Genomic DNA, 27,887 nt, shown 5'->3' on the forward strand with positions numbered 1-27,887 from the left:
TTGGCAAGGAAAGCGAGAAGAAACCTAAAAGGTAAAATGTTTGTGACTACTGTAGAAACATCCAGACTTGCAAAGCTAATTAGACTTGAAAGCAGCAGTGTCTGATGGGACTGTTTCGACCTGTTAAGATTTCAGCTCTGCTAGCTGAGGTCAAAGTAAAAAAAAGAGTATGCTTTCATGCTGAGCACGAACACATTTTTGTGGCTAATTAATAAAATCTACAGCCTCTACCACTCTTAAAAACAACCAAGCAAGCAAGCAAGCAAGCCTCTAAGATAAACCCATAAAGGAAATGATCATGGTCTTGAAGGACACCTGTATTTCGGCTACAGCAAGTCTCCTATTACAGACAGAGCAGCCATTAGCATCCTTGAACATAATAAATTTAATGTCTAATTACAGTATTACATTAAAAAATTAATTGCAAGGATTGAATCCTGTTTATTGCGCCTATGCTGCTACTTTTGGGCATAAGGAATTTCCTGAAGCTCTGAAGACAAACTGCAATTCTTCATGAGACAAAACCGACTTTGAAACAATGCCGAGCTGGTCAAAGTTCGCCCACTTAAGTTTCCAACAGTTTACACTGCCCTGGGATATTAACACACATTTTATGACATTACCAGCGAAGGCTGTTAAACAAGGAACTACACACATGCACTGAAGAGGATGCTGTCTATTAGAGGGGTCAGATAAAACACCGACAACAACCCAGCAGTGGGGTGGCAAAATACTAAACAGTTTCCTTGTGAAAGATGTCGAGTTCTTTGCAAACTAGCCCACCAATGAATAGTTTATGTGGGAAGACAAGTTAAAACAGCATTACTTTGAAATTTAGTATTTACAGATACAGTTCTGAAATTGCTCTTGTTGAGAAGCCACCTTTGCTTTCCTGTGTTGTAAGAAAACATGAAGTGATCTAACTAGTGTTTTCTTGAATCTGCATGTCACACTTAGATTTTCCACCTGCACATCTTCTGGGTGGAATAACATTTGAGCGAGAAAGCAGTAAACTGACCCAGCTTCAACTTATCCTGTTTCGCTTTTGTGAAGAGAAGAATTTTGCAGTGTGAAATAAACTTTGAACGTGTAAGAGACCATGGACTAGTCTGTGTCTGCAGATTGCCATGTGGCTTTCTGAGCTGACGTGCTGCTACTGCCTCTCTCACGCTTTAGCTCACTTGTTCGCATAAGGCTTGTACAAAACAGGCTGACAGAGCTTCCCCTCTGGTTGGGGACTATGACGCTCAGGTGCAGAGGTACGATGGGTTAGATACAGAAAAACAAAGAATTTCTCACCAAGTGCATAACAATGCAAACAGGCTTTTCCCAAAGCACCCTGTACACAGTACTTTTTAAAAGTCATCCCTGGATTGAACTGGCCATTTGTAGTACAGAGCACCTCACATTCACTCATAAATTCGGGTACCAGATTCAGCTGGTTGGTCTTTCCTGCATCTAGGATAAGAGGTCAAAAAAGGTGAGAAAATAAAAAAAAAAAAAAAAATCCCAGCTACAGCACAGCTTGGCAAAGTAAGTTTGTTCTAATTCTTCACTTTAAGTATATACTACCAGTCCGCTGTATCTTTGAGTGAATTAAGCTTTGACAACGCAGAAGTTGCAAGTGCATCTGTTTTAATCACCAAGCTTGAAGTATTTTGTAAAGTATCCATATAGCATAAGGAAAACATTATTAAATGTGGTTTTTTTCTTGTTTATCTGTTCCGTATTTTTTTTAATCCCTAAATCCTAGAACTTGAACGCGAAGTTACGCATTAGGCTGAGCTGAGTATATAGCAGGTGCACTGCCAGACTTATTTAAAAAGGACAAAAAGTGCAGCTTACGTGTAACACCATTATTATCTGCTAACATTGACCTAAATACTGTAATTGTCAAAGCAAAAGTCAGGAAATATATACAGACATGAATGACCATTTGAATGCATTCCTGTAATTGTAGAGATCACTTACACTTTTAAACGACAATACTTGAAAGCCATGATGAAAGTAGGAAATGACCACTTAAAATTCTTCAATTTAAGTTGCACTGTAACAGCAGCAAGAAGTTTCCAACGAGCACAGTTCTTCTACCTCTCTCAGCTTGGCTAAAGATACAGCAACTTCAGGCACCCATCCTTGGCTATTGACCTTGGTGCCAACCTCGCTTTTAGGTAGTAATACCCTAGATAAACAACGAGGATGCAAATAATATTCAGTGAGGACATACAGTACAGGTAGCCTACGTACTGCTTTCCTTATAGACAATTCCTCACCCACAAATTTTACCTGGAATTTGACATGCTTACTCTACATTGGTAGGGTCACTTATAAAATATTCACATTTTCTGAAACTGATGTTTGTCAATATGCATTATTAATGTCAATAATATTTGACAGAACATGAGGCTAAGCTGCCTGCAGCATTTTTTTTGCTACACTGGAGGTGCTTGAGGTATCTAAAACCTTATGGCAAGCTGTTAGAGTGGAAGTTTAGAAACCAATAGCTGTTCTTACTCCAGTTGTAAACTCCATGCAGAACAGCAGCAAATTTAATATTTAGAGCATTCCAAGTGATCAAAGGGAGTAAGGCATTTTGCATTTAAACTTTAATTAAAGAGATGTCCAAGTTCACAAGATTGCTTTGGCAATCAATTGTAAAGGTCTTAATCATCCACTAATGTCTTCATTTCATGTTCAAAGATGCACTACCAAGAATTTCAATACTGTCCTTCTCTTAGAAGCCTAATCAGTCTGTTCTCCATTAAAATTAGGAATGCCCATGTATTTGACACTTTTTAAAAGACAGACTCTCCAGGTCCCTAATCATTCTTTTTTTTTTTTTTTTTTTTCCCCCAGCTAGGCCTGGAAGTCTTGACAAATGTCTTCACTGCTAATATGCAGTGCTTACACTTCTGCAACACACAAGAAGGCCTCTTGCATCCATTGTTTCTTTTCAGAAGGGGACAAATCCTGCAACTATGAGATCCTAATAGCTCCACAGTGATCCTGTTACTTGGTAATGAAGAACTTATTTGACAAAAAGGCTATCACTACATGCAGACCTGTCAACTTAGGTTAAGAATGGTGAAGCGTAAAGACATGTCTAAGTTTCATGTGCTCATCTTCTAATTATTAGTAAGAGAAGATTTGTTGTGTTGCCAAGAGTCAAAACAGCCTCATATAATCAGATGCACAAACAGATGCATGAGGCTGTTGGCTGAACTGTTCACCAAGGAACAAAAGCCCTCTCTGCCTGTAATCATACAGCACCTGCTAGCCAAGCAATACAGGACCCGGCATCACAGGTGGTGTGTAAGATTCACCCATCTTTCAAGATCAAGAGACTATTTTCAACTAGTGTTTTTTCATTTTCGTAAGTTGTCTTGGGTAACTCATCAGAACCTGAAAGGAAAACCCTTTCTCTTCTATAGTTCAGTTGCACAAAGCAAGTACTTCAAGGAACTGAAATAACAAGCTGTTCTACACTAGCAAATGCCAACGTAAGTACAACAGCTGCTTTGGATACACACTGAGCAGCAGCTTGCCACAAGCAGTTGCTTAATATATATTTCCTACAACTATTCTTTATTGCTCAAGAATACAGCAAAGTAACAACTGTCACCATACAAGTACGATGTTCAATTCAAACATGGTCTATGTGCAAGAAGTTCTCATATATATACACACATATATATACATGCACCTCGTAACACAATATGGACGTAAGTCTGAAGCAGTTCATACAGACAGGTTTCAAAAAGACCTTTAGCAATTAATTATCAAAGAAAAGAAAAGCTCTGTGCAACACCTTAGAAGAAGCTTCAAGAAGGCTACAATTCCAACCAAAAAAGACAAACCCAGGACTTTTTTTATTTTAAAATAACTCAAAAAAAGGTGATTTTCAGGATATTGTTGTTTCTCTGGATGATAATCAGTGACGGGGGGAGGGGGAGCGGGGCAGGGAGAAAAAAACCACCAAAAACCCAGCAGTGCAAGTGTGGAGATCCAAGGTCTACTGCATGAGAGTTACTTGCTTCTATCCAGACATGAATTTACACAAGTCTCCCACGAACTCAAATTGTCAGAATTTTGCAAACAGATTAAGATCCTTGCCTCTACATGCTTGCAAAAATCAAGGACAGAAAACACAAGCTAAGTAACTTACACCTCATAGGCTTATCTACAGACATCAGAGAGGAAAGGCGTTTGCCACAAGCAGTGACTTCTTAATGCTCTCAGCTTAAACAAATCGCTAAGTATCTTTCTCAAAAAGAAATGGGTCGCCCAGAAGCCACATCAATGTACAGTTAACACAAACAAACCCCAACTCAAGAACGTCATGCAGTGAAGACTTCCTTGAATCTTAAGTTTTGTTTAGCCTTAATTCTTGACCAGGGAGCTCTGCCTCTCCTCTGTTGCCCTACTTCTAATCAAACAAGTCCATTAGCTTCCACAAGGATAGCCATTCCCTGTGGTATAAGCCACTAAAAGGCTTATCGATAGCACAAGTCAATTCTAGTAATTTTCATCTTTCTATACTTGCAAAGATCTATTGATGAGAAACAGAGGCACAAGGGGAAAGGGAATGACTCTGAGCAGGCACCTTTCATGTAGCAAAGGACTACTGAATTCAGTTTTATAAAAGAAAAATACATTAATTACTCAGCTATATTACTCCAGATAGAGCAATCTGCAAAGATACAGCTGAAAGGAACTTTTTCAAAAAGTTGTATTTTATACATCATTGAAAAAAGTTTTATTACAAACACTACAATGGACATGTCTGTACAGGAAATAAATTTGGGTTTGCTTTTTTGTATTGCCCCATAGGTTCCATTTCCCTTTACTGCACAGGCAGTGATCGTTCGCAGCACAGTGATGAATCAAAGGCCGCCCTTGGAGAGGCTCACGGATTGTTAGCATGGAGTTAGGGCAGCCATGAGGAGTTCCATTTTATACACAAAGTTACGCCCTTCCATTTTATTCCACTGCACTTCCTTGAACGGCCCTCGAAGATGATTCCACTTGTTGTCTTGCAGTACATCACCTTTGGGAAGATCCTTGCACTGACTCCGTGGAAACTGAACCATAACTTTGCTGCCACTTTCCGGACCATTACGTACTGTGATGAACAGAGATTTTTATGAGCATTTTTACACTGTAGGAATTCCTCATATTAAATATGCTTCCTGATGTATGCTATATATTACTCCTACTCAATTCCAAACATGCTGAAAGCAAACAAGGGAAATTACCTTACGGGTTTTTTTTAAAAAAAAAAAGTTTTTCTCTTTGAATTTTCTCTCTCGTCTCCCACTTTGCTTTAGCACTGCATGTTCTTGGTTAGAGCAAACCAGAGAAACATTTGACAAAAAACCCACACGTACACTTCACAAATGCATTTCTTTTTCCCTAATGATGCCAGGAAGGGCAAAATTTTTTTGCTAATTCTTACCTTGGATGTATTCCCCACCATTCTGTTGAAAAATGTGATCAAAAAGATGTTGTTTCTAGTGGATTTATCTCAAACGGACAGGAATGAAGTCACTCAGCATAGTCGTTGCTTTAATCACAAAATTCTGCAAGACTGGTGGTGTTTGGTGTTTGTTTTTTAAATAAGCAGTTAGGGAGATAACACTTAGGTTTCCCCTCACCTACCAAGCTAGCCTTCTACAAAGAGGTGACTATCAGGCTGATTGAACATAGTTTCTCCTTCATAAATCAATGCTGACTATTGCCCATCACCTCCCTGTCTTTAACATGTTTGGAAACTGTTTCTGAGGCTGCTTTTTTGCCTCATCTTCCCAGTAATTGCAACGAGGCTGACCAGACTGTAGCTCCCCAGGTTCTCCTTCCTGAATATAGGATGTGACATGTGCCTTCTTCCAGTCTTCAGGAACCCTTCCTGATCACCACGACCTTTCAAAGATGATCAAGAGTGACCTTACAATGACATCAGCCAGCTCCCTCAGCACTCTTGGATACATCCCACCTGGTCCCGTGAACTTGTGTATGTCTAGTTTGTTCAAAGGTTCTCTAACTTGATCCTCCTTTACTGAGGGGTAAGTCTTCTTCACTCCAGAATTTCTCATGGCTCTCAGGGACCTGGGATTCCTGAAGACCAGTCTGAAGACCAAAGCAAAGAAGGCATCGAGTACCTTGGCCTTCTCCATGTCCTGTATCACCAGGTCCTCTCCCCATTCTCCCTATTCTTCCTTTTGCTGCTAACATACCTGTTGAAGCTCTTCTGGTTGCCCTGTACATCCCTCACCAGATTCAACCCTAGATGGGCTATAGCTTTCCTATCCCTGTCAATGCTCTGACAGTCTATCTTCCTCCCAGGTCAACTGATCCTGCTTATAATCTCTTGCAGCTTCCTTTTTATGTCATGAGTTTATAGTCGTGAGCTCCCTGTTCATCCACACAGATCTTCTGTTTTTCCACAACTTCCTGCACATAGGAATGACCATTCTTGAACTTGAAAGAGGTGATCCTTGGGGAAAAAAAAAAAAATCAACCAGCTCTCCTGGACCCCTCTTCTCTCCATCCCATAGGATGGTATCCCATAGGATTCTTCCAAGAAGATCCCTGAAGAGACCAAACTGTTCTCATTAAGTCCAGAGTTGTGATCCTGTTGTTTGCTTTGTTCCCTTCTCCCAGGATCTTGATGGTTTCTGTAATCTATTTTTTTTATGCTAATTCTAAGAAATATTTTCAAGCCTGTGTAAATTAAATCATGTTTATATTAAGTGGCTTACTGGGCAGAGTATTGATTCTTTTTAGGTGTTAATTCCATACACAAAAGATTGTTTCTACAATATTTTGCTATAAATTGACATTATTCTATAAAAGTCTACAGGCTATCTCAGAAAGAGACCTGCAAAGCCTGTAGAATTCGCTTAAGAATTTTAAGATTTTCCATACATGTCTATACATTAAGATTTCCATACATTGCACAATAGAAAACACTACCTGAAATGGCATAGTCTCCATTTGGTGATGCTACAGTTATTGCTGATGCATTGCCAATACTCTCCACCGGCCCCAGACCAACATGATTACTGAAACTCAGCACATGCCATCCCATAACTTTCGCAAGCTGCTGAACTGCGTGTACTTGGTGCTGTGACATCTGAAAGATAACAAGAGGTTCGCCTTCTGTTCAGTATTTGCACACCACAGAAAGAACTGGTTACTGGTTTTACCAAGCTTTTTTTCTTCTGCTGTACAGTAATTATTTATAAAAGTGACTTTGTCTTCTAAGTTCTCTAGTTTCAGAGGAACTTTTTTTTTTACCATATATGCTATGTAAGTGCTAGTAGAGCTTTGTGTTATTTGACTGTAGACTAGTTCCATTGCAGACAGAGAAGACCACTGTATTAAGCACACTATGCAGTTAGATGAATTTTTCATAGGTATACATTTTATGTAAGTATTGCTTCCAATTTACAGAAACCTTTATTTACGTCTCAAGAACTAATTCAAGTGATACAAACAGGATTTTTAAATAATCCTTTCTTTGAATGGAAATGAGACTTCTGCTGTAAAATACAGAAAGTCTGTGAGAGTATTATCATAGCAAACTCAGAAAAAGTTGAGTTTCTCAGATGTGTGATTATCTCCATTAATGCTCAAGCGTAAGCATTGAGCTTTAACAGCTTAAAAGTTTAAATGCTAATGTTTTTCTGTATCATGAATTAACACTTGTAACAAGGAAGTATCTAGCACTGTTCAGCAGTTCTCTGTGAACAAGTCTGAAAACACTTGACCAAAAAGAGACACCCTCAGCAGAACCTGTTTCAACTGGTTTTCTGTGTCATGGAGTTTCATATAACTGCAACAGGTCAACCACTGTTATTAAAGACCTGTATTTTGACTATTTATAATGCATAGTAGGGAGACTGTCACTTCTGAATAAAACCAGCAACTTGCTCTAAGCCATTAAGAAAACGAAGTTCATTCAAGTATCAGCTGATTTAGTAATGGCTGGTGCAAAGTGAACATTAACAAGACAATGCTGAAATTACAGTAATTGTGGGCTCATTAAGATTCTACTCTAGATGGGACTTGGTTACAATAAGTTTCATATATTGAATACCTTATTGTCTGCTATGACTCTCACTGACCTGTTCTGAAGTAAGCAAAAATCTTAGTGCTCCCATAATGAGTAGCATAAAGAAATGTATTTTAAATTGGAGGGAAAAATTATTATCACTACTGACCTTCGTAAAAACTGGCATTGTATTTTAGTAACCATTGCTAAAGTCACTATACAAACATACTGAAAAATTCAGTCATCCACCTTCCTATTTTCTCTATCTTTATTTGAAGTTTTCTAACATTTTCTACATAAAGGTGAGATTCCAACTTCTTCTGTTTCCCAAACACTGCAAGAAAGGGAAGAATAATGTATATGAGTCTACCTGAGATAAAAGGAAATCCTGCAGTTCTTGCTCTTGATGGGACAACGTAATAACTCTTCCATCTCTGTGCACAACTCTGATCTGTTCAACTCCGATGTTCAGCTGTAGTTGAATGGATCTTTGAAGACAAGATGTATATTTATTCAAAATGCATTACAACACTTAAGAAAACAGGAAACTAAGAACACAGAATCCCTCCCATTCATTGACAAGAACTCTTAAGATGAAGATGGTGCAAAGCCTATGAAATACAACAGCAACTCCAAACATTTCAGTTTCCTCACTTGCCACAACAGCTCCCTCTGTACTGCAGGGAACGCTTTCCGTGGCATGTTCCCAGACCTGGTCCCCTGCTCGTTCAGGTCAGGGAACCTCCTGAGGTGCCTCACAGCTCCCTGCCTGCCACTGTGCCCAAGCTCCCTTCCAGAGGTGCAGGGGAAAATGTTGTGTACTCAGGGCCTGTTCTATCCTACAGCCAAGACTTGGGCAGCATGTGTACTCTGGAACTGAGACTGGAAATTGCACCAATGACTGCAGTCTGCTCCACACTGTAGACGCAGCCAGAGAAGGCTGCTCAAAATGGGAAAATGACTGGTTCATCCACTGTCAACGCATTAATTAATTCACTGCTGGTCAGCACGCAGATGTTCATTTCTGGAACATGAAATCTCTTATTTTGATGACAATGTGCATAAGTAATAGCATGTATTACATGAGTTCCCCATTTCAGTACCTATGCAACCAAGCTAGGACTGAGCACTGACTAGCTCTCCGTGACCAGACTGGAAGTTTAGAATCCAGCACATACAGAGACACTTTATATTCAGCTATCTCTATCCAAAGTAAATTCCCCCATTAAGCGGCCACTTTAACCTTCAATTCCTTCTTTGAAAGGAAACTGTGCTAGTTAACAACTTCCTACGTTTCTTCATTAAAGTGTAAAGCGGGTGAAGAGTTTTCTTAGGGTGGCTGTTCCCCCCACAACTCAAAAAACCCAAACACTAGCACACAAATAACAGGCTCCTACTTGTCTGTCTGAAGAGAACCTAAACCTGTAAAACACAACTTGAATACACTCTGCCATTGCTGCACGCCCCTACAACTAGAAAGCTACATGCATTTTCATACTTACTTGCATATCTGTTCGTATCCTTGAGAAGTTATTAGAACTTTCACACTGGATTCATAAACATCATTTATATTAGACCAGTGGGCCTGAATCTGAGGATCCTCAATACGACTAGCCAGACTGTCAATAGTTCGAGCAGTTCTAGAAGATAAAGACATATTCCACGCACAATAATCTAGACAGTCTGTGCTGTCATCTTGTTTAAAGGAAACAAGTAGGTTATTAGTTTGGGGGGGGGGGGGAGGGGTTGTGGCACACCAAAAAAAAAAAACAAACAAACAGAGGCAAATTTAACAGAACCATGTGGATCAAAGTTCTATTTCATCACCATTCTGGTGCTAATGAAGCGCACTCGTTTACTCTCTACATTTCACATACGTTCTGCAGCAGTATTAAAGTGGTATTAGTATCAGCTACTGCAGAGCAAAGAATAGTAAAAAAGATTTATGCAGTTTAAGAAAAGTAGGGACAATTAGCAGCAGCCTATGTCATAACTGTCACAGAGATCTCGAAGAAATCTGGGGTTTTTTGTCTCTTTTTTTTTTTTTAACTAGGTGAATGTTTGCTCATATTCCATGATATATTATCGGTTCTTAGTATTTAAAAATAAAGACTATTTTAACAGTGAAGGAAGAAGTAGTTAGTTTAAGAACACAGAAAAAAGATTAATTGTATTCTAAAAAGTTACAATAAAATGTACCATTATAACAAGAACAGCTTATGACCTACCTGCGTCTCAAAAAGATATGTTTTGCCTGCTTTATTATCTTTTCCAGAAGTCCTTCATTCGACTGTAAAGAACTGATATCATTTTTATCAAAGGCCTGGGGTCCTGCAAGTCTCATTCTCTTATGGCCAAAAGGTGCACTAGCTGGATGGGGCATCACTGTCGAGCTCAGGGTTTGCTTGTGACACTGCAACAACCAACAGATGTTATAAAAGGAAGTGACCAAATGAAGTATCTACAAGAAATAATATGTATACTACAATATGCTGCTTCACATCAGGTTTTTAAGTGCACATACTTTCAAAAAGTGCAACTTTTTTACTTTATAAACTTGCCAGCACTTTGAAGCTATCTTTACACTCATACTTTGTCTCCCCTGTTTATGCAGGTCTTTCAAACCTTATGGAAAGCAATTTTTAAAAAAAGGTGCTAGCTAACAAAAATTTGCTAGTATGGCAGTAGCTACTACTCCTAAGTCTGCTTTGTATACATCTCTGGAGACAGACAGAATGGTCAAGCAAAAATAAAGGAAGCATTTTAGAGATAAAAAATTGAGGTACAAAAAGATTTAGCAACCTGTGCAAAGTCAAAAAAGGAAATCCACGACAGAGCTGGGCGCTAAGTCAAAGCTTCATGAAACGTAGTTCAGTGTTTAAAACACTGGACTATTCCACGACTGCATGACTTGCAGAACCATGCTCTAAGGAGATGAACACTCTCTGGAACACAGTTTCACAACTGCTTATACATCTAAAATTATGCTCCTTTCCTGAACAGACACAACCTGAAACTTCTACCCCAGGTCCTTCTGCTAGATTATATGAGAATCTGAAACAGTTAAGCAGAGAAGTGGACCTCAAAAGAAGCGAAGTTATTATGGTAATTGATTGTCTGTTCTTCATGAGAGTACGGTCTGAACAGATGCCCACTTAAAGTACTCGACAAGCGCTAATGAGACACAACGAAAAAAGGGAGTCTGATGACCTGTACTGGAAAAACCTTGCATTGCCTTTCTGAAGTGAGCAGCCAGCCTGAGGTTAAGTAAAGAACTACTAGCATTCTTTACTTAGTAAAGAACTCTGTAACCACCCCATACATACTAAAATTGAACGCTAGGTTGCCTTACACAAATGGATGGAAAGTGACTGGCCTCTAGTGGCACTCTGTTGTTACAACAGTGCCGCACACTACATGGAAGTCTGAACAAAAGGCCAAAAACTCTTCAGTACTTGACCATAAATGCATTACCTCTCTGATAAGTTGATGCAAGTTATGTTCCAGAACATAGAGATGATCCTCTGGATTCTGTTTTTCAGAAGCGGACTTCTGTGATTTTTTGTCATTGGAAGAGTGACACAGAGAAATAGACAATTGCAAACCTGTACAACGCAGATAAAAAAAAAAATAGGACACTGACAATTTTCAAGCAGGCTACCGAGAACTGCTTTTTCTTCATGTTTTATAGTCGGTAGTTTTACAACCAATGTTCACCATATCAGAGAAGAATCAAAGAATGATGTTGGTGAGCACAGCATCAAAGGCAAGTAAGACTTGCTACTCACTGAAGCGTTGACAGGCCAACTAATAAATCACTAGGTGCATTTCACACCAATTTCCCCCACAAAAAGAAGAGTCCCCAGGACCCCATTCCTTCCCCAAAGAAGGAATGATTTACCATCATATAAATTTTAAGCAATCCAGAAACATATTCTTCACATGATATAATCAGTTGTGTACTCCTTGTAAGAACAGAGGATTCATCAGCCGACTCTGAGCCATCTTCATACTGTTTAATTATCCTCACTGAAGAGTATTAGCCTCCATTCTTCTGAAGACCCATTAACTCAAGTCTTAAATTTCACCTGCATGCAATCCAGGAGCAATGACTTACGCAGAGCTCCAAACTGCAGTGTGCACATGGCATCACAGTTGACAGCGTTAAGTGCTACTGACAAAAAACACAATCACAAACAATCCAAAGTCCACACAATAAAATGAGTAAATCAGAAACTGAAGTACATTAATTGAATTTTTCTATAATTAGCAAGCAAAATTCAAATTCTGGGAAATGCTGTTTTTCAAAACCTTTGAAAAACAAGGAGATTACCTCCCCCCTGCCCCGAAATTCAGTTCATGTTTAAGCAAATAATCGTAGGTTAAGAAGTCTTAAAAAAGTTTCCTACCTGGGAAAGGCTGGGAGATTATCTGATTTTTCACAACAATGTGAGGAATTTGTGATTTAATTTGAACAGCTTCTCGTGACAGCTGGGCAAAAATTTCTTTACATAAAAGAACATTCTGTGCAGTCTCCAACTTTGTCTGCCAGTGTGGAGAACCTGAAAAATATAAATCAATGTTTGCAATGTAAAGAGAAGCTACAAAGGTAGCTTCAGATACCAGATACAGTGCAGTAGCTATGAGTAATTGCTAAGATATGGTAGTCAGTATCTTCTACCCAAATTAAGTATTTTCAGAACTTTATCTCAGTTAAGTAAGCACTTTAAGATAACACTAATGCATTTTACTTCAATTTTACAGATATGTATATTGTGAACTGCACCTCCCTTCTAGAATTGCCTATTATATTCCCAGGCCTTTTCTGAACTCTGTTTATGAAGCCCTGCTTCTTAAGTTGCAATTTACTTTCAATGATACTTCTAGCTTTATTACATTCACTCTACAACGAGCCACATAATGTTAAATTCATGTATGTGCTTTCACAGGATTTATAGGCCCAAAATTCTTGGAAGATTCTGGTCTGAGTAAGTACACAGGCTCTATACTGTACCCTGAATACCGTATGAAACATCTGCTTAATACAACATCCTGTCTATGTTCAAGACAGCACAAGCATCTGTGTCACAGATTGCTGTGAAATAAAATCCTGCTGGTTATTTTTAATTCTAAAGAGTTAAGGATGAATTTTTAATCCCAAAGGTTTACACCTTCAGATACTTTCACATACCAAATGAATCAAGCTACTATCTACCAGGTAAGCTGTTGGTAATTAATGCACATGCTGCCAGCACACTTTCAGATTCAGAGAAAACATACAAGCCACAGAAACAAATGATACATTTTGGGCAACGTTAAGAGTGAACGTACATTTAGTCCTGTGGAGCCACCATGCCTTGGTTTGTTTGCGGTTATGTGCTCAAACTCTTAATGACTAATGAAAGGTGTTCCAGAATACCTAAAATGCAATCCTAGTAATTTTATTTCAGAAATTGAGTGAACCCATATGGAAAACTGAAGTATGCTTTGAAAGCATTGTCTTTCCAAAGCCCAAGCAGCACCTACACAGAAAATTTCAGTTTAAATAAGAATATTCTCGTTCACTCTTGTTTCAAGCTAGAATTTTCAAATAAATGTCAGACACAAACACATTTCTTAAGAATATGCTCAGAAAACAACATATAGCTAGCTATACCTGGTTTTGATTTTGGCATGGGTCTTTTAAAAAGATTGACTGTCCCAAGGTCACCAATGTCTGGAGCTTGTTTCTGAATAGAAACCTGGACAAAAGAGAACATTATTTGACGTTTGTTCTTTGTTGCAAGCGTACAAATACAAAACACAATCCATATTACATTATTAAAGTTTCTCTGGCAAACCTTTATATAGGCTGATCCTTCTAAATCACTTGGAATTTGAACATCCAAAGGACAGTAATCCTCAGGTATCTTTTTATCCAAGTCAATGTCAGTGTTCTTTATCACCTCAAATGTACCGTGATGAAGAAAAAGGGAGCCTAAGAAAGGAAGGACAAAGACACATATTATAAAGCATCTTCTGCAAATAATGAAGCTCATACCTCCATTTTGAAAGAATATGTACTTCTAAGTCTCCAAACCTCCACAGTTGCGCTTGACTCAAATTTCTTAACGAATTCTTGGAAAAACAGGTAAATTAGAAAGCTCATTTCAGCACACCAGCATCTCAGTCCTCCAGGGTGTGATGTGTGTTATTTTACAGTAAGTTAGCAAGTAGTATTTAATAGTTATGGGAGAAAACCAACAGTGTTTCAAAATGGTGTCAGCAGAAGCAGAGAAGGAGAGGGGAAAAAAAAAAAAATTTAGGTATTTCTTATAACAAGGCAAAATTTAACTGCCCAAAGTTTTGCAAGCAAGTAGCTTAAGGTGCAACACCCCTGCTGATTTAAAGGAATGCCGATGATGTTTGGCTTGCAGTCTTAAAACTATGACAGTGTTCAGTCTGTAAAAACCAGCCATACAGCCAGTCATTCAGGTGGGACTGATAAAAGCAGAAGCCCACATCTGTCCTAGTTGCATCCCTTTTACATCCAGGGCATGGTTCCTTTAGTTTAGGATAAATCATCTAAAAAGAGACATATCCTGGGTTACACCTACAGTTGCTTCACGAACACAAGATTAATAACCCAAAATTTGATAATGATGACAACTGGAGCCCAGCATAACCAGTTCAGATGCCTGCTTTGTATCTACATCTTAAGTTTGGTGAGATTCTGTATTCAATCCTTCACTCCATAATTGGCTCTAGAACTCTGGGCTGGTTACCCTCTCTCACTGTAATCCAAGAAATAATGCGTATTCTCAGTATAATTTCTCACAAGCGTAGGAATAGTAGGTATAATAAATCTGTCTTCACACAGAGAAAAATGCAAGATGCTCCTCAATCTTTTAAAAATGCTTTACAGACCAAATGTAGATAAAAGCCAAAGATTTACAAGGTCTACCTGCCAACTGATCAACTACATCGTCAACGCAGAATTGCTTCTGAACAGGAATCTTTACTATAATCCCACACAGCCAGCTTTTAAAATCACTTTCTAGGTTGAGGATGGCAGGATAAAACAAGTTTCCTCCTTTTATAATTGTCTCATAACTATAACAATATTTTACTAGCTGATATTATTAAAAATATTCCACCTGTTTTCCCAATAACAAAAAAATTATTTGTAAAATATAAATACCCATTCTTGAGCAAAACAAAAGACCCTACTGTTTACCTGCACTTCTGTAGCTCAGATCACCAAGAATTTTGTCTCCCACTTTTCTCAGCTTCCAATGCTGTCTCAGTCTTAGCAGTTCAGAGTTGAAGTCTCTTTGTCGCTTATTTTCCTGGTTTTCTGCAACCGATTTGGATAATCTTTCTGCACCTTTCAACAGGATTTGAGCTGCTCCAGCTAATGACTTCTTTTTTGAAATCAGCTGTAGAAACTGAGGATTCTAGTAACAAAGAGAAAAACTTGTTGTAACTTAATTCTCAAAAAAATTATTAGTGGAACTATTGACAGTGACTGATAACTTAGTTTTACTAGATGTTGAGTAACTCATTTAAAGCAACTTTCATGACAATATTATATAGCCATGAGCAGCATTTTGACTTACAGCTTCAGCAAAGAGGACTTTGAGATCAGCCTCACCTTCCATTCACAGCCTTCCCCTGACCCATAAAGCATTGTAGCAGCACATGACAAGGAACATTTTACTAAATCTTGTACGTATCATACATGAAGAATTCCAGTGAAATAAGATCTTTGGCATCAAGCCATACAAACTGCACGACTAGGTACAATATACCTGTTTTGGAGGAAGGGGATCCTGCACAACTGGGTCCAGAGTCATGAACTTTTTATCCTTGACAATACTAAGCACATCATACAACACACACATCTCAGTCAAGGCGCTTCTTAGGTTGTTCCTCACTGAATCCCAAGGCCAGAGGGATGGCTGAAACTTTACCAACCCTAAAAATAAAACAAAAGAAGGGAAAACAAAGGACTGTAAAAAGATAAGGTGCAAGGCTCATTCTGAAACCACAGAGGTCATAGCGGCATGATGAAATACAACGTAACAGCACAGTAGCTGGATCTATCCTCTTCCACTCTGCCACTGCCGTTTGCTGGGACTCGGTCACGAACATCCTGACCCGACCGGCGGCCAACCGCGGGAGCGCACGGCGGAAGGCAGCCGCGCCCAAGCGCCTGCGGGGCCGCAGGCCGGGCAGCGCCGCAGCGCGCCGGGCCTCCGCCAGCTGCAGCCCGCCGAGGGAGCTCAGCCTCTGGGCCTAGCCGCGGGGCCGGCTGACAGGGAGCCGCGGGCCCGCCGCCCCTCACCTTCCTCGTCCTCCGCCTCGCCCGGCTCGGCCCAGGCGCGGCCCGCCGAGCCCGGCTCGTCCTCCTCAGAGCCGGAGCCCTGGCTGAAGTCGATGCGCTGCGCCAGGCGCGCCAGGTTCTGGGACATGGAGAGCGGCTGCAGGTAGGTCTCGCTGCCATCCAGCCCCACCTCCTGCACCTGCTTCTCGCACGCCGACTCGATGCTGATGCGCACCGCCGGCACGCCCGCCATCTTGGTGCCACCTCCGGCCGCGGCCGCCGCGCGGGGGCGGGCGGGGCGGGGGGCGGGGCCAGCGCCGGGCGGGCTCGGCTGCCTCCGGAGGGCGCTCGGGAGGGGGTGGAGCCTGCTCGTCAGCGGCGGGCGGGCCGGGGCGCGCGGTGGCGAACGAGAGCGGCTTCCGCGGCCCAGCGCGGTACGCGCCGCTTCCCTGCGCCCCCTCACGGGCGGGCGGACCCCGGCCGGGTCATAGAGTCGTTCAGGTTGGAAAGGACCTTTCAGAGCACCCAGTCCAACCATTAACCTAGCGCTACCAAGTCCACCACTAAACCAATTCAGGGTAGAGTAATAATTAATTTCATGGTTCCTGGCTTGGTGGCTGGATTATAGAATCATAGAATCGTTTAGGTTGGAAAAGACCTTTCAGAGCACCCAGTCCAACCATTAACCTAACGCTACCAAGTCCACCACTAAACCAATTCAGGGTAGAGTAATAATTAATTTCATGGTTCCTGGCTTGGTAGCTGGATTATAGAATCATAGAATCGTTTAGGTTGGAAAAGACCTTTAAGATCATCCAGTCCAACCACTAACATTGCCAAGTCCACCACTAAACCAACTAAGGGTAGAGTATTTCATGTTTCCTGGCTTGGTAGCTGGATTATTTTTTAATGAGTAAAACTAGGAATCATTAAGGTTGGAAAGGACCTCTAAGATCATCAGTCTAACCGTCAACCCAACACCGCCATGCCCACTAAACCATGTCACAAAGTGCCACATCCACCTCTTCTTTGAACACATCCAGGGATGGTGACTCCACCACCTCTCTGGGCAACAGAATCACAGGGCCTGCTCCTCAGAGGTGGCCACGCGGCGCTGAGCTGCTGCAGTGTTCTTTCAGCGCGCTATTTTTGGCCAGAAGTTGGTTTACTTCCCCGTTCTGAACACAAATTCACTTGTGGTTGCCCATCACCAGCTGCAACCACGCAGGAAGCTCAGCCAAACAGCAAAAAAAATACACAATAGTACTGCAATGAAACTGCAGTTTGAATTCAGTCATAACGATTTCAGTTACACTCACTTTAACAAAATCATGAGGTCAGCAGTTTACTGCTCTTGTATTTATTCTTGACTCTGATAAACGTGCATAATCAGAACGTTATAAAAATCAGCATTTGTATTTTAGAAAGATGAAATGGCTCCGCCTTCACCAGCGCCTCCCCGTTTCAGTCCCTCCCGACGAGGTGCGTCTCCGGGGGCCTGTCGATGCGGAAGAGCAGCTCGGCGGGCAGGAGGTAGCCCAGGTAGCGCACGCTGTCGGGGCTGGTGTCCTGGTGGTAGTGCCCCCCCTCCCCGTGGTGGCTGAAGCAGTGGGTGTGCTCCACGCGCAGGTCAAAGCCCTGTCGCCAGAGAAAGGCCCGTGAACGCGCGTTCGTGTGAGCTGCGGTTAGAAGTCTGGGGATAGTCTCTTTTATACCGTGTATTTCCACGCATCTCGGAGCCCGCTCCAACCATTAAGCTGTGAAAACTTGCAAGATGCTTGTGAAACTAGTAAGTCAAAAGTGGAGGAGTTGTATAAGGCTTTACCATAGGACATCAAAGAGAAAAGAATTTAGAAACCCTGACAGCCCCCCACTTTTGGCATCCATCTCCCAGAGATTTCCTTTTTTTTTTTTTTTCTTCCCTTTCTTTCCATGGGGATTAAATAAAGCAGTCACACCAAGGAAGCCCTACTGGAAATCAGAACCCCTTTGCACTGAAGGCCACAGACCCATGTGATAAGGGGACAATCTCTACTCCAATTCTGAAAGCCAGCTTAGATGAAAATGGGAAGAATAGTGAATAAAATAACTAGCATACTAAACCATGAGATCACCGCCACCAGTTTTATATATCATGGAATCATAGAACTGTTTGGGTTGGAAGGGACCTTTAAAGATCATCTATTCCAACCCCCCTGCCATAGCAGGGGCATCTTCCACTAGATGAGGTTGCTCAAAGCCCCATCCAACCTGGCCTTGAACACTTCCAGGAATGGGGCATCCACTACCTCTCTGGGCAACCTGTTCCAGTGTCTCACCACCCTCATCGTACAAAATTTCTTCCTTATATCCAATCTAAATTTGCTCTCTTTCAGTTTAAAACTGTTGCCTCTTCTGTCACTACAGGCCCTGCTAAAAAGTCTCTCTCCATCTTTCTTATAGCCCCACTTTAAGTACTGAAAGGCTGCAATAAGGTCTCCCCGGAGTCTTCTCTTCCCCAGGCTGAACAACCCCAACTCTCTCAGCCTTTCTTCATAGCAGAGGTGCTCCAGCCCTCTGATCATTTTTGTGGCCCTCTTCTGGACCCGCTCCAACAGGCCGGTGCCTTTCTTGGGGCCCCAGAGATGGATGCAGCACTCCAGGTGGGGTCTCACGAGGGGGAGAATCACCTCCCTTGACCTGCTGGCCACGCTTCTTTTGATGCAGCCCAGAATACGATTGGTTTTCTGGGCTGCCAGAGGATACTGATGAGTAATGCTATGGCATTTGAATGCCATCTTCTACTGCTGTCTCTGCAGCAACACTCAAACATTTGCAAAACCATAGGCTTGGCCAAGTGCTGTTGAGCTTGCAGTGGATACAGATGGGAGCAACCCAGCTGCATCCACTACACAAGTTGTGTTGGCTCTGAATGGAGCAGCTGTTGATGGCTGTTTTCAAAGTATTCATCAGTTGATTCTGGGAAGATGGACACAATTTAGCCTTAGGCCAAAGGCTGCCACACAATAAAGTCACACCCTTGAACATATCCAAGCCTACAGCATGTCTCACTTAACTCTGGAAAAAAATGGTTTTTATATTACTTATGACTGCATTGTTATTTATAAAATAGTAATTTTCATCTATGGTTTCCTGGTTAGTTCTAAATAAATAGTCTTCCTGACAATGAACATCTTAATGGCTTTTGAAACCAGATTGTTTTTTATCCTGAACTGTTTGCTGTTGAAGTCAGTGCTTGTGAAAGATGCTAGATTACTTTCTAGCATGAGGTTTTGCAGACTTTAATTTGCAGCAGCAATTACGAGAAACAGGCTTCACATATTTCAACACAGCATTAGCAGAGACAGTTCTTATGAAAGTGAACTACATGAACACAAGGCTGAACAAGCTTCCATGCTCTTGACATTTCTCCTGGTGTGGCCAGCAGTGAATGCAAACTATGCTGCTGCGTTTGGGATGCAAACACTTGCACGCTTGCAGCTGGAACCGAACCATTAAGTTCAATCCACTATGAACAGCCATTAGGTTTCAGAACAGATTGACCTAGCCTCAATTCAAACCAGTGACAGAAATGAGAAGCCAATTCAAACCAGTGACAGAAATGAGAAGCTTCTATTTCACTATACCACCTCTGGAAGAGTTTAAGACAATATATACACACTCCCATTCTTAAAAGGAAATTCACATCTAAGACAAAATTCATTACAAGTCTCAGTTTACACTTAGAAATGAAAAAGAGACTCACTGGATCTCTGGAGACTATTACTGGCTGACAAATCAGTGGAGCCTTCATTTCAAAGAATTTGAGCCAGTTATTCACATCCTCATCGGTATTCAGAGGACAGGCAGAAAATTCTGGAGGCTACAGCAAAAGTAAAAGCTTTGTAAGTGAAAGGAAGACACTTGTATCAAGATAGCTTTTCTCTAGCAACTTTCCTTCACTCTTCTCCTCCCCACTATTCTGTTCTCATTCCTTCTTGCCTACAAGAAGGTCACCAGTGCCCATTACTGTGTTTCTGCCAGAAAGAGAAGTGACCAGAATATTGCTTCTTTCATCGCACAGGTAGTGGGAGAACTACTGAAGTGAGGATTCTCCTCCTGGTACATTTTAGAAGCTCAGTTATTTTAAAAAAGTCTGTTGCTTCTTGTAAGTACCATCTCAGTTCATGTATTTCATTTCAATTCATTTTACAATAGTTCTACAGTTCTTTAGCTGCCCACGGATTTCAAAAGAAAAGATGACAGTATTAAGGCCAAGTAATACGGCATCTCTAGTTTTAAAATGTCAGTTTTGTAATGTCAGCTCCTTACTTTAATACACTACTTATCCTAACAGTTTATGCATACATTTAAAAATACAAAACAAAGTCAAGGCGCTAAGATGTTACACCCTGATTTATACTTCTGTTTTCAGAAGAAAGTTGTATGAATTGAGAACAACTTACCATAATGTGAATCTTTGCTTTCCCCTTCTGAATGATAAACGTACCACCCATCCCAACTGGCTTTTCTCCATAGTGTTTCTCTAAAGTTTGTCTCAGACAAGACACAAAGTTAAGTTCCCCAGTTCTTCCATTGGCTTTCACTTCAATGACCTGGAGAATAAAGTTAATTTGTCACTGCTGTCTCCCACTGCAACAGTCTGCAAAAGTCTCTGGAAGCAGCTCTGAAATTCTCCCAAGCTTATAACCCAAGACTACTTTTTGAAAATTTGAGTTTTCCTGCAAGTGCTGCTCCACTCGCATCCTTCTGGTACCTGACCAACTCTCTTTCCTGACTTTCCATTCAACACTAGCTTTGGCTGTGAAGGGTGCTGGGCAGCAAGTCATTTACTCATACATGAGACAATGATATAAGCAACCCCTTTCTGTCCACCAACTGGCTTCCACTCTTATAAAGAAACTCCTGGAAACAGAGAAGACTGCTCAGTTTCCGTGCAGTAGTCAGGTTTCTGACTGCTCTGTCAACACCTCTTTGTGCTAGCTGTGTTGGGAGAAGCACTTCTACAAAAAACTAGACAAGTGCCCAGACCTGATTTACACAAGTACATTGTACAACCATTACCTTAAATCAGTGCTAGTTTGGACTAGCTTTGGATCAATGATTTATGATGCAAAAGCTTTAGTAAACTAATACTTATCCCTCAAAAATTCCAGTGCTTCTCTGTCTCCACCAATTCTTCCCCTTGTTCACCAGCATCAGTTCCTTATGTTTGGATATTTCTTTCATGGAATTACTACTTTACTATTATCACAGAAAACGGATAGGAGCATGTTGAAACACGAGTTTCCCCTCAGCCACAAAGCTCTACAAGCAGTCACCTTTGATAAAGTACGTACCTTACCAGGTTGGCCCTCACTGGCATAAAGGTTGGCCAACAGCCCAAACTCACAGTCAGTATATTTACTGCTGTATTTCTCAAGCAGGCACCCTTTATCTGCAGGATTTATCTGAGCGATGTAGCTCCCATTTACAGCAGGCTTTTTTTCACTCTTAGTTTGAACAACGGGAATAAGCTGAGAAAAAGAATATGTAAGAATAATTCAGGTAAGTCAATTAGAACATGTAAGAGTCAGTCAAATCAACAGAACTCACATAAATGCAATTTAAGCTTTGGACCATGATCCCAAGAAACAATCCCCTTCGTCCCACAGCTCTGTCTCTCACGATGAGGTCTGTACTGGTAAGAAAAATGCACTAATATTGTAATGTAAGTGGAAACTCCAGAAAATAGTTTTACTTTTTCTGGACAGTTAAATGTAAGGTTACGTGAAGATGAATGTTAGTGTTTTAAAAAAAAAAAAAGAAAAAAAAAAGAAGAAAAAAAGTCTAACCGTTAAGATCTGAGGCCTGCATGCAAGTACTAGCATTCTATGTAATATTGTAATACATTCTCAGTGTACAGTAACAATGACTATTATAGTGGTCCAAATTTAATGCTGAGATGGACTTTCTCATCTGCCAATAAATGTATCAAAAGGAGATGGCAAGACCAGAGGTTTATGCTTGACAAGACTCTGACTAACCAAAGCCTCCACAGGCAGTAGTTTTTGTCTCCCACCTCTCCTGCAGGTAATCATTTTGTATGTGGCATCTTTAAAATTACAATGGTAAAACCAAGCTATCCAAGAGGGCAAAAGACAGAGTATTTCAACGGCATTTCCCAGTAACTTTGACAAGCATTTCTATATCTTGTCATTAAAATCTCTGGTCAGGTCTTTGTCAATCAATTTAAAAAAAAAACCTACATTTCTTGCATGCTTCAAAGTAATCACATGCTTCTTGGAGAATTACAAGTTAAAAATTAATATCTAATATATCAATAGTATGCACCTCATTGGATGGCCCTCATCTGAATTCCTTCTAATGTGTTTTATGTGCTTTTGGCACGAATGGTGTTTATTAAATATTTTGTTGTAAACGGGAAATACCCAGCATGATACTGCTCTACTCTTATGGTATTTCCATGAATTCATTGAGAACCATCACACTTATTTACTGACCTCAGCATTCACTCCAAGAATCCTAGATGAAGCAGCTCCGGCTCCAAGAATGAAAGCTCCAGGCAGCTCTATGTCTTTTGCAACTGTATTTAGATCATAAACCTGCAAAAGAGAAACAATCCTTCGATTTTGGTGTGGTGCTCTGATGCGGAATTGTCATTCTGTTCTCTGTAACCTCTGGACGCATTTAATTCACAATGCCCTTACTAGTATTTTGGATAATTAGGTTGAACACAGTTTCTGAACAACACAACATTTGGTAGTAACAAACTGGGTACGTGTCCATTTGTTTTCTGAAAGGTAGAGTCTGCCTGTATGTTCCCAGCCATTTTACCCAAAACCAGAATTATTTTTCTTATTGAAATTAATATTTGTGTAAAATAAAAAATGGAAGGGAAGATCATATAGAGACAGATGGGGTGAGGTGTCAGAAAGGAGGCATGATATTTTTGGAAAAGGACAGTAACGTGAATCCAGTGTTGGCTTGAAAATGCAAATACAGCCAGTTTTTACAAGGAAGCATGGCTGTGACTTGAAATCACAGGCATGCAGCAAGCCATATATAAATGTGCAGACAAGCCCCTTGCATAGTAGTTCCTTCCATGGCTCCTGTCACAGATGGCATGTTGCCAACACTATCTTGTATTTGAGGGCAGGAGAAGATGAACCATCAACCACGATGTGCTATTTTTGCTATGATGTGTAAGATTTCCTGACATAGTCTCTCTTTAACACACATCAGAATCAATCTCATAAAACACTGAAAAGTCAGTCTCTTTCACAAGTGGACTATTACCGTATCTGTTAGTCCTTAGTTTTGTTTATATTTCAACAAGATATTGCTTTCCTTTTGACAAATATATTAAACCCCACAGCTACAGGAAAAAACTCACTTTTTCTTTGTGCACAACAGGTATGAGGTAAGGAACGCCTCCCACATCTGCTATTCTAGGCTTTCCACAGATTCCTGGAAAAATACAGCCAGTTAGCTTGGTAGAATACTTTTTCCTAAGAATGTTAAATGAGCATGCAGTCTAACCCACCAAAGAACTGGTTCCTCAAACTTCTAAAACCCTTTGAGAACACTCCCTAGCATGCTTAGATAAAGTATTGCACTATTAGGAAGTCCAAGGACAGTAAGCCCTAAAATGATTCACAGTAGGATTTAAGGCTTGGCAACCTGTTGTAAAATTAACATTTTCTAAGCACAAAAAAAATATTACAGCGGGCAACAACTGCCATTTGCCAGTTCTCCAATAAGATGCCTTCACCACACAGTGGATGTCCCCACTGGGACTCCACCTGCAAAATTTCAGCAAGGCTGGATGCCCAAGTCTCAGGACAATTCATCTCACTTATTTGAACATGTATTTTAAGAACACCTTCTGGAGGTGTTTCTTTTACTACATTGATGACAGAGGGAACTCAGATGAGTAGCACAGATGACATGTCTGTCTTCCAGACAGCTAATGTCAAAGAAGATGAATCTCACTCAGAATAAGACAGTTTCACTTCACTGACATACATGAATGGCAGGAATTTAAAAATGAATGGAAGTGCAATTCCTTAGGTTCAGATCGTGATTGGCATGGATCTAAAAAATTTCTCCATCTGGAAGATAACAACTTAATTTCAAAACCTTTTCAGTACACTAAATAAAGCTTATGAAGTAAGTGAGTATTGCAATCATACGTTAAGAAAAAAAATTATGACAAGTACTTGGTAATGACTTGTCCTTGTTCATACATCAGCTAGGAAGCAAATCCAGGAATAAAATGTAGCTTTCCTCTCATGCACATTCTTTACCTGAAAAACAATTTAAGCTCTCCCAACATCTTTAGAAGATCAAAACCGAGTAGGATCAGGTAGAAAGAACTGGAGAAGTCTTAGTGGAAGACAGGAATGCTAGGTTACCTTTAGCAGGAAAGTTGAAGGGTTCCTGAGTCAGATCAGGACAGTCTACAACAGAGACTTGAGCATCAGCAAAGTTTTCTTTAAGCCCTTTCTGCAAAACTATAATAAAGAATAATGGCAAAGTTATTGACAATGAAAAATTACCAAGAGTTTGACAAGTTACTAACAACAGTAAATGTATCTGTTTAGGCTTTATTTCAGCAAGATACATTAAAGGACTTATGCTTACCCTAAGTAACTCCATTGATTTAAATGTTACTGTCTGTAGGCACTTGTTTCCTGACTCAGAGCTTCAGAGAAGAGCAAAAGCTTGTTCAGATAATTGTTAGCTACCACATTAATTAATTTTAAGAATTTTAAAAACCTTTTAATTGAAATACACTAACTGACTGCTTCTAGTAGCACTAGGAGCAGCACAGTATGAAATAACATGGGTAAACTTAAACCACATTCAGCAGAGGTTTTGCTTCACAAGAGCAGACAATTATGATCATGGTCAAATATCATGCGAGAGCAAAGGAGGAAGTTAAGTTTTAGCCGAAGTGACAATCAGTTCTTTAAATATATTAACTAGGCTGTTTGCAATAGCTTGATTATAATCTCAAACTGTTTCTGCTCTCTGGAAAGTTCTGCTGTCACAGGATATTGCCTGTTCATGTCGAGATTTTCTGGCAAGTGCCACTGTCAGTACAAGACAGATAATGAATCATGCTGATGATAATGAACAGCACCAAATCTAAACTTTTGGATTTGCTTCATATCAACGTTTTTAGGCTCAGAACCTGCAAAGTCACTCAAACAACAGGGAGTTCTGATGTAGACAAGTGCAGTGTTTGGAAACAACTTCCAAACCTTAACTGAGTGTGGGATTGCCTTCACATACACTGCTTCAAATACCATGTCAAAAGTTCTTTCACGCCTGGAGGTCTGCTTTGACAGATGTCTCAAACTAAGGAACAGAACATCCAGTCTGTGATTTCAAATCAGGCAGTTCCTTATTTACTCAGAAGACTTTCCTGTGCCTTTGTTTCCTCCAATCATGATTTCAGCTGTACCTTACTTCTCGGGAGCAGATTTACCAAGCTGTTGACCACAAGGGTCAGTAGAAGGTACCTGGCAGGTTTCTAAATACATCTCAGTATGTTCTCATAAATGGAAAAGGACAATAAAAGGGCACTCCAAATTATACTCAAGAGCTGAATAGCAACAAAATTTACAGCTTACAGGTGGTCCTCAGGACAGATGGGGCGGGGGGAAGGAAAATTCTGCTTTGTCACTCATTTTTTCTGCTACTGTTTTAAGCTGTTCTACTGCAAGTTCATGCTCTTCTCTGTAGATCCCACAGGTCTATAGCAGCCCTGGCCTATTGCCCCAGCCTGACAGCTAGTGGGTAAGAAGAACCCTGAGAACTACCCAGGGTACTGTTGGGACCACGCTTTCTCAAAGCGTAGAAATGTCAAATTGACACAGATTTGGGAGAGTGGCAGACTGAACTTGAGGACCTCTCTGAAAGAAAAAAACCCTTTAGTACATCTGCTGCGGGAAACAGACCGCCAGAAGGAATAATGCCTTTCTACTAGGGCAAGGAAAGAAGCTCATGAGCCAGTGGGTTGGACCAAATCACCTCCAGAGGTTCCTTCCAACCTCAACCACTCTGTTATTCTGAGCACATTTTGTGAAGGCTTTGGAAAGAAACAAACTAAATAAAATGTTTCCTGCAGCCTGGTTCTAAGGCAATCACCAGAAGAGGGGCCAACTAGATTCAAGCAAGAGGACCTGTCATGCTGTACTGCACCTTGTCAGCTGTGTTTTGAGTAGTCCTGAAAAAGAAATAAATACTGGAGGGTAGAGGAGGACAGATGAGCCCATATGTGTAAATGAGTTCAGTCTGTAATTGTCAAACTTTCACAACTCATGCACAAATCTGCAAATGCAGCAGCCAGTTTTAAAGGGTTTGAGAGCCTGTTTGTGTGCTTAAATGTCATTGGGGTTCAGGGGGGGAGTCATTGTTTGCTTTAAGGAAATAATAGCATATAGAAAAATAGTGCTTTTCTTTATATCTCAGTGTGCTAAGAGCAGGAACATTTTGCATGTACCAGCTATAGAAAGCTTTTGATAAGAGCTTTAAGATAAGTTTGAGGAGTACATTGTAAGTTTGTAAAAAGTTACACGCTGCATGACTTACCCCCAGCAAGCTCCTCCAAACTTGGAACGTGAAAAGCAAACCTTTCGACTTTGGCCATTTCCTAGTTAGTGCTAATTTCTTCAGGTAAGAAATTACAATATACCACGCTGTAGGAGCAACTAATCTGTCAACAAGGATAATAGTTTAATGATTAAAACAGGCTGTTTCCAATATGTTACTTATTTTTCAATTTCACTCAAGAATACATAGACAACAGTAGAATTGTAGTTCTGCCATCAAAGGAAAGACTAACAGCTTCAATATTAATGTTAATTTTCTTATGTGCTTTGGAAGAAGATGTGTCTGTCAGCTCTATAGCTGGCTCCGAGCATTACATATGCTAGTCCTCAAGCGTACAACTGGCTGTAGGCAAAACAAATCCTATGCTGAATCCAGTTCAACGGACAGGTCAGGAGATTCATCTGTCCTTTTTAAGCCTGGAGTCACAATTTGGTTTTGAAAGAAAACTGGGCTTTTCTGAGCACATTAGCTGCCTCTTCAGATCTTCCCTACCTTAATGTTTACTTTTCCAGCATTGGCTATGGTGGACTTTCAACCTCAGCTGTGACATGGTCTCCAATTGATTCTGGGCATGTTTCCCCTTCCAGAGGGGAACAGACTAGCAGCAAAATAGAAAACAGCAGCAGCAAGTTCTGCAGTAACAAAAAGTTTACAAAAAGTTTTGTTTGAACATAAGTTTAAGAACCTCTTTACAAATGAACTATATTTCAGTCAGCCTTGCAACAGCAAAGTCAGCTACTAGGGCAAACCACTAGCTCAGGGCAGGAACAGCTGATTATATGCTACCTATAAATCAGCTGCAGCAATCATTAACTCCTTAGGCACATGCTTGCTGCACACAACAGAAAAAGAAAATGGGTCCCACTTATCTAGATCCCAGGCCTTGGAGGAAAAAGCAAAAAACCT

The 27,887-nt window shown here is 40.6% G+C and overlaps 3 protein-coding genes across 5 annotated transcripts in view; 1 reads left to right on the plus strand and 2 right to left on the minus strand.

Annotated features, from left to right (window-relative positions):
• Positions 1-27,887, plus strand: part of MRE11 (MRE11 double strand break repair nuclease) — a 277,276-nt gene that overhangs the window by 198,017 nt on the left and 51,372 nt on the right. The gene's annotated exons all lie outside the window — the stretch shown is intronic.
• Positions 3,582-16,611, minus strand: MED17 (mediator complex subunit 17). The gene is made up of 12 exons (XM_075718143.1): positions 16,380-16,611; positions 15,844-16,010; positions 15,270-15,489; positions 13,894-14,030; positions 13,710-13,794; positions 12,463-12,615; positions 11,528-11,658; positions 10,282-10,466; positions 9,556-9,693; positions 8,424-8,541; positions 6,973-7,132; positions 3,582-5,122 (listed from the first exon to the last, which is right to left on the minus strand). The coding sequence occupies exons 1-12, from the start codon at positions 16,609-16,611 to the stop codon at positions 4,917-4,919; spliced, it is 1,932 nt and encodes a 643-aa protein (XP_075574258.1). The 3' UTR covers positions 3,582-4,916.
• On the minus strand, positions 17,823-27,081 carry C1H11orf54 (chromosome 1 C11orf54 homolog). Of its 3 annotated transcripts, XM_009484929.2 has the most exons (8): positions 26,961-27,081; positions 24,776-24,874; positions 23,755-23,828; positions 22,862-22,963; positions 21,698-21,874; positions 20,804-20,953; positions 20,104-20,220; positions 17,823-17,996 (listed from the first exon to the last, which is right to left on the minus strand). In XM_009484929.2, the coding sequence occupies exons 1-8, from the start codon at positions 27,016-27,018 to the stop codon at positions 17,823-17,825; spliced, it is 951 nt and encodes a 316-aa protein (XP_009483204.2). In that variant the 5' UTR covers positions 27,019-27,081. The 3 variants fall into 3 exon arrangements, with proteins under 3 accessions (XP_009483204.2, XP_009483219.2, XP_009483211.2); XM_009484944.2 differs by lacking the exon at positions 21,698-21,874; XM_009484936.2 differs by lacking the exon at positions 20,804-20,953.

This window comes from Pelecanus crispus, chromosome 1 (assembly GCF_030463565.1).
Source record: "Pelecanus crispus isolate bPelCri1 chromosome 1, bPelCri1.pri, whole genome shotgun sequence".
Taxonomy (NCBI): Eukaryota; Metazoa; Chordata; class Aves; order Pelecaniformes; family Pelecanidae; genus Pelecanus; species Pelecanus crispus.

Excerpts from the sequence above, each read along its gene's own strand:
- MED17 (XM_075718143.1), bottom strand. The coding sequence starts at position 16,611 with ATGGCGGGCGTGCCGGCGGTGCGCATCAGCATCGAGTCGGCGTGCGAG. Across the intron at positions 15,490-15,843 it reads ATCCCCTTCCTCCAAAACAG|AATCCTCAGTTTCTACAGCT; the intron begins GTATATTGTACC and ends CTTTGTTACTAG. Across the intron at positions 5,123-6,972 it reads TGGAGACTATGCCATTTCAG|TACGTAATGGTCCGGAAAGT; the intron begins GTAGTGTTTTCT and ends TGTTCATCACAG.
- C1H11orf54 (XM_009484929.2), bottom strand. The coding sequence starts at position 27,018 with ATGGCCAAAGTCGAAAGGTTTGCTTTTCACGTTCCAAGTTTGGAGGAG. Across the intron at positions 20,954-21,697 it reads GTGAGGGCCAACCTGGTAAG|GTCATTGAAGTGAAAGCCAA; the intron begins GTACGTACTTTA and ends TTTATTCTCCAG. Across the intron at positions 17,997-20,103 it reads TAATAGTCTCCAGAGATCCA|GGCTTTGACCTGCGCGTGGA; the intron begins GTGAGTCTCTTT and ends CTCTGGCGACAG.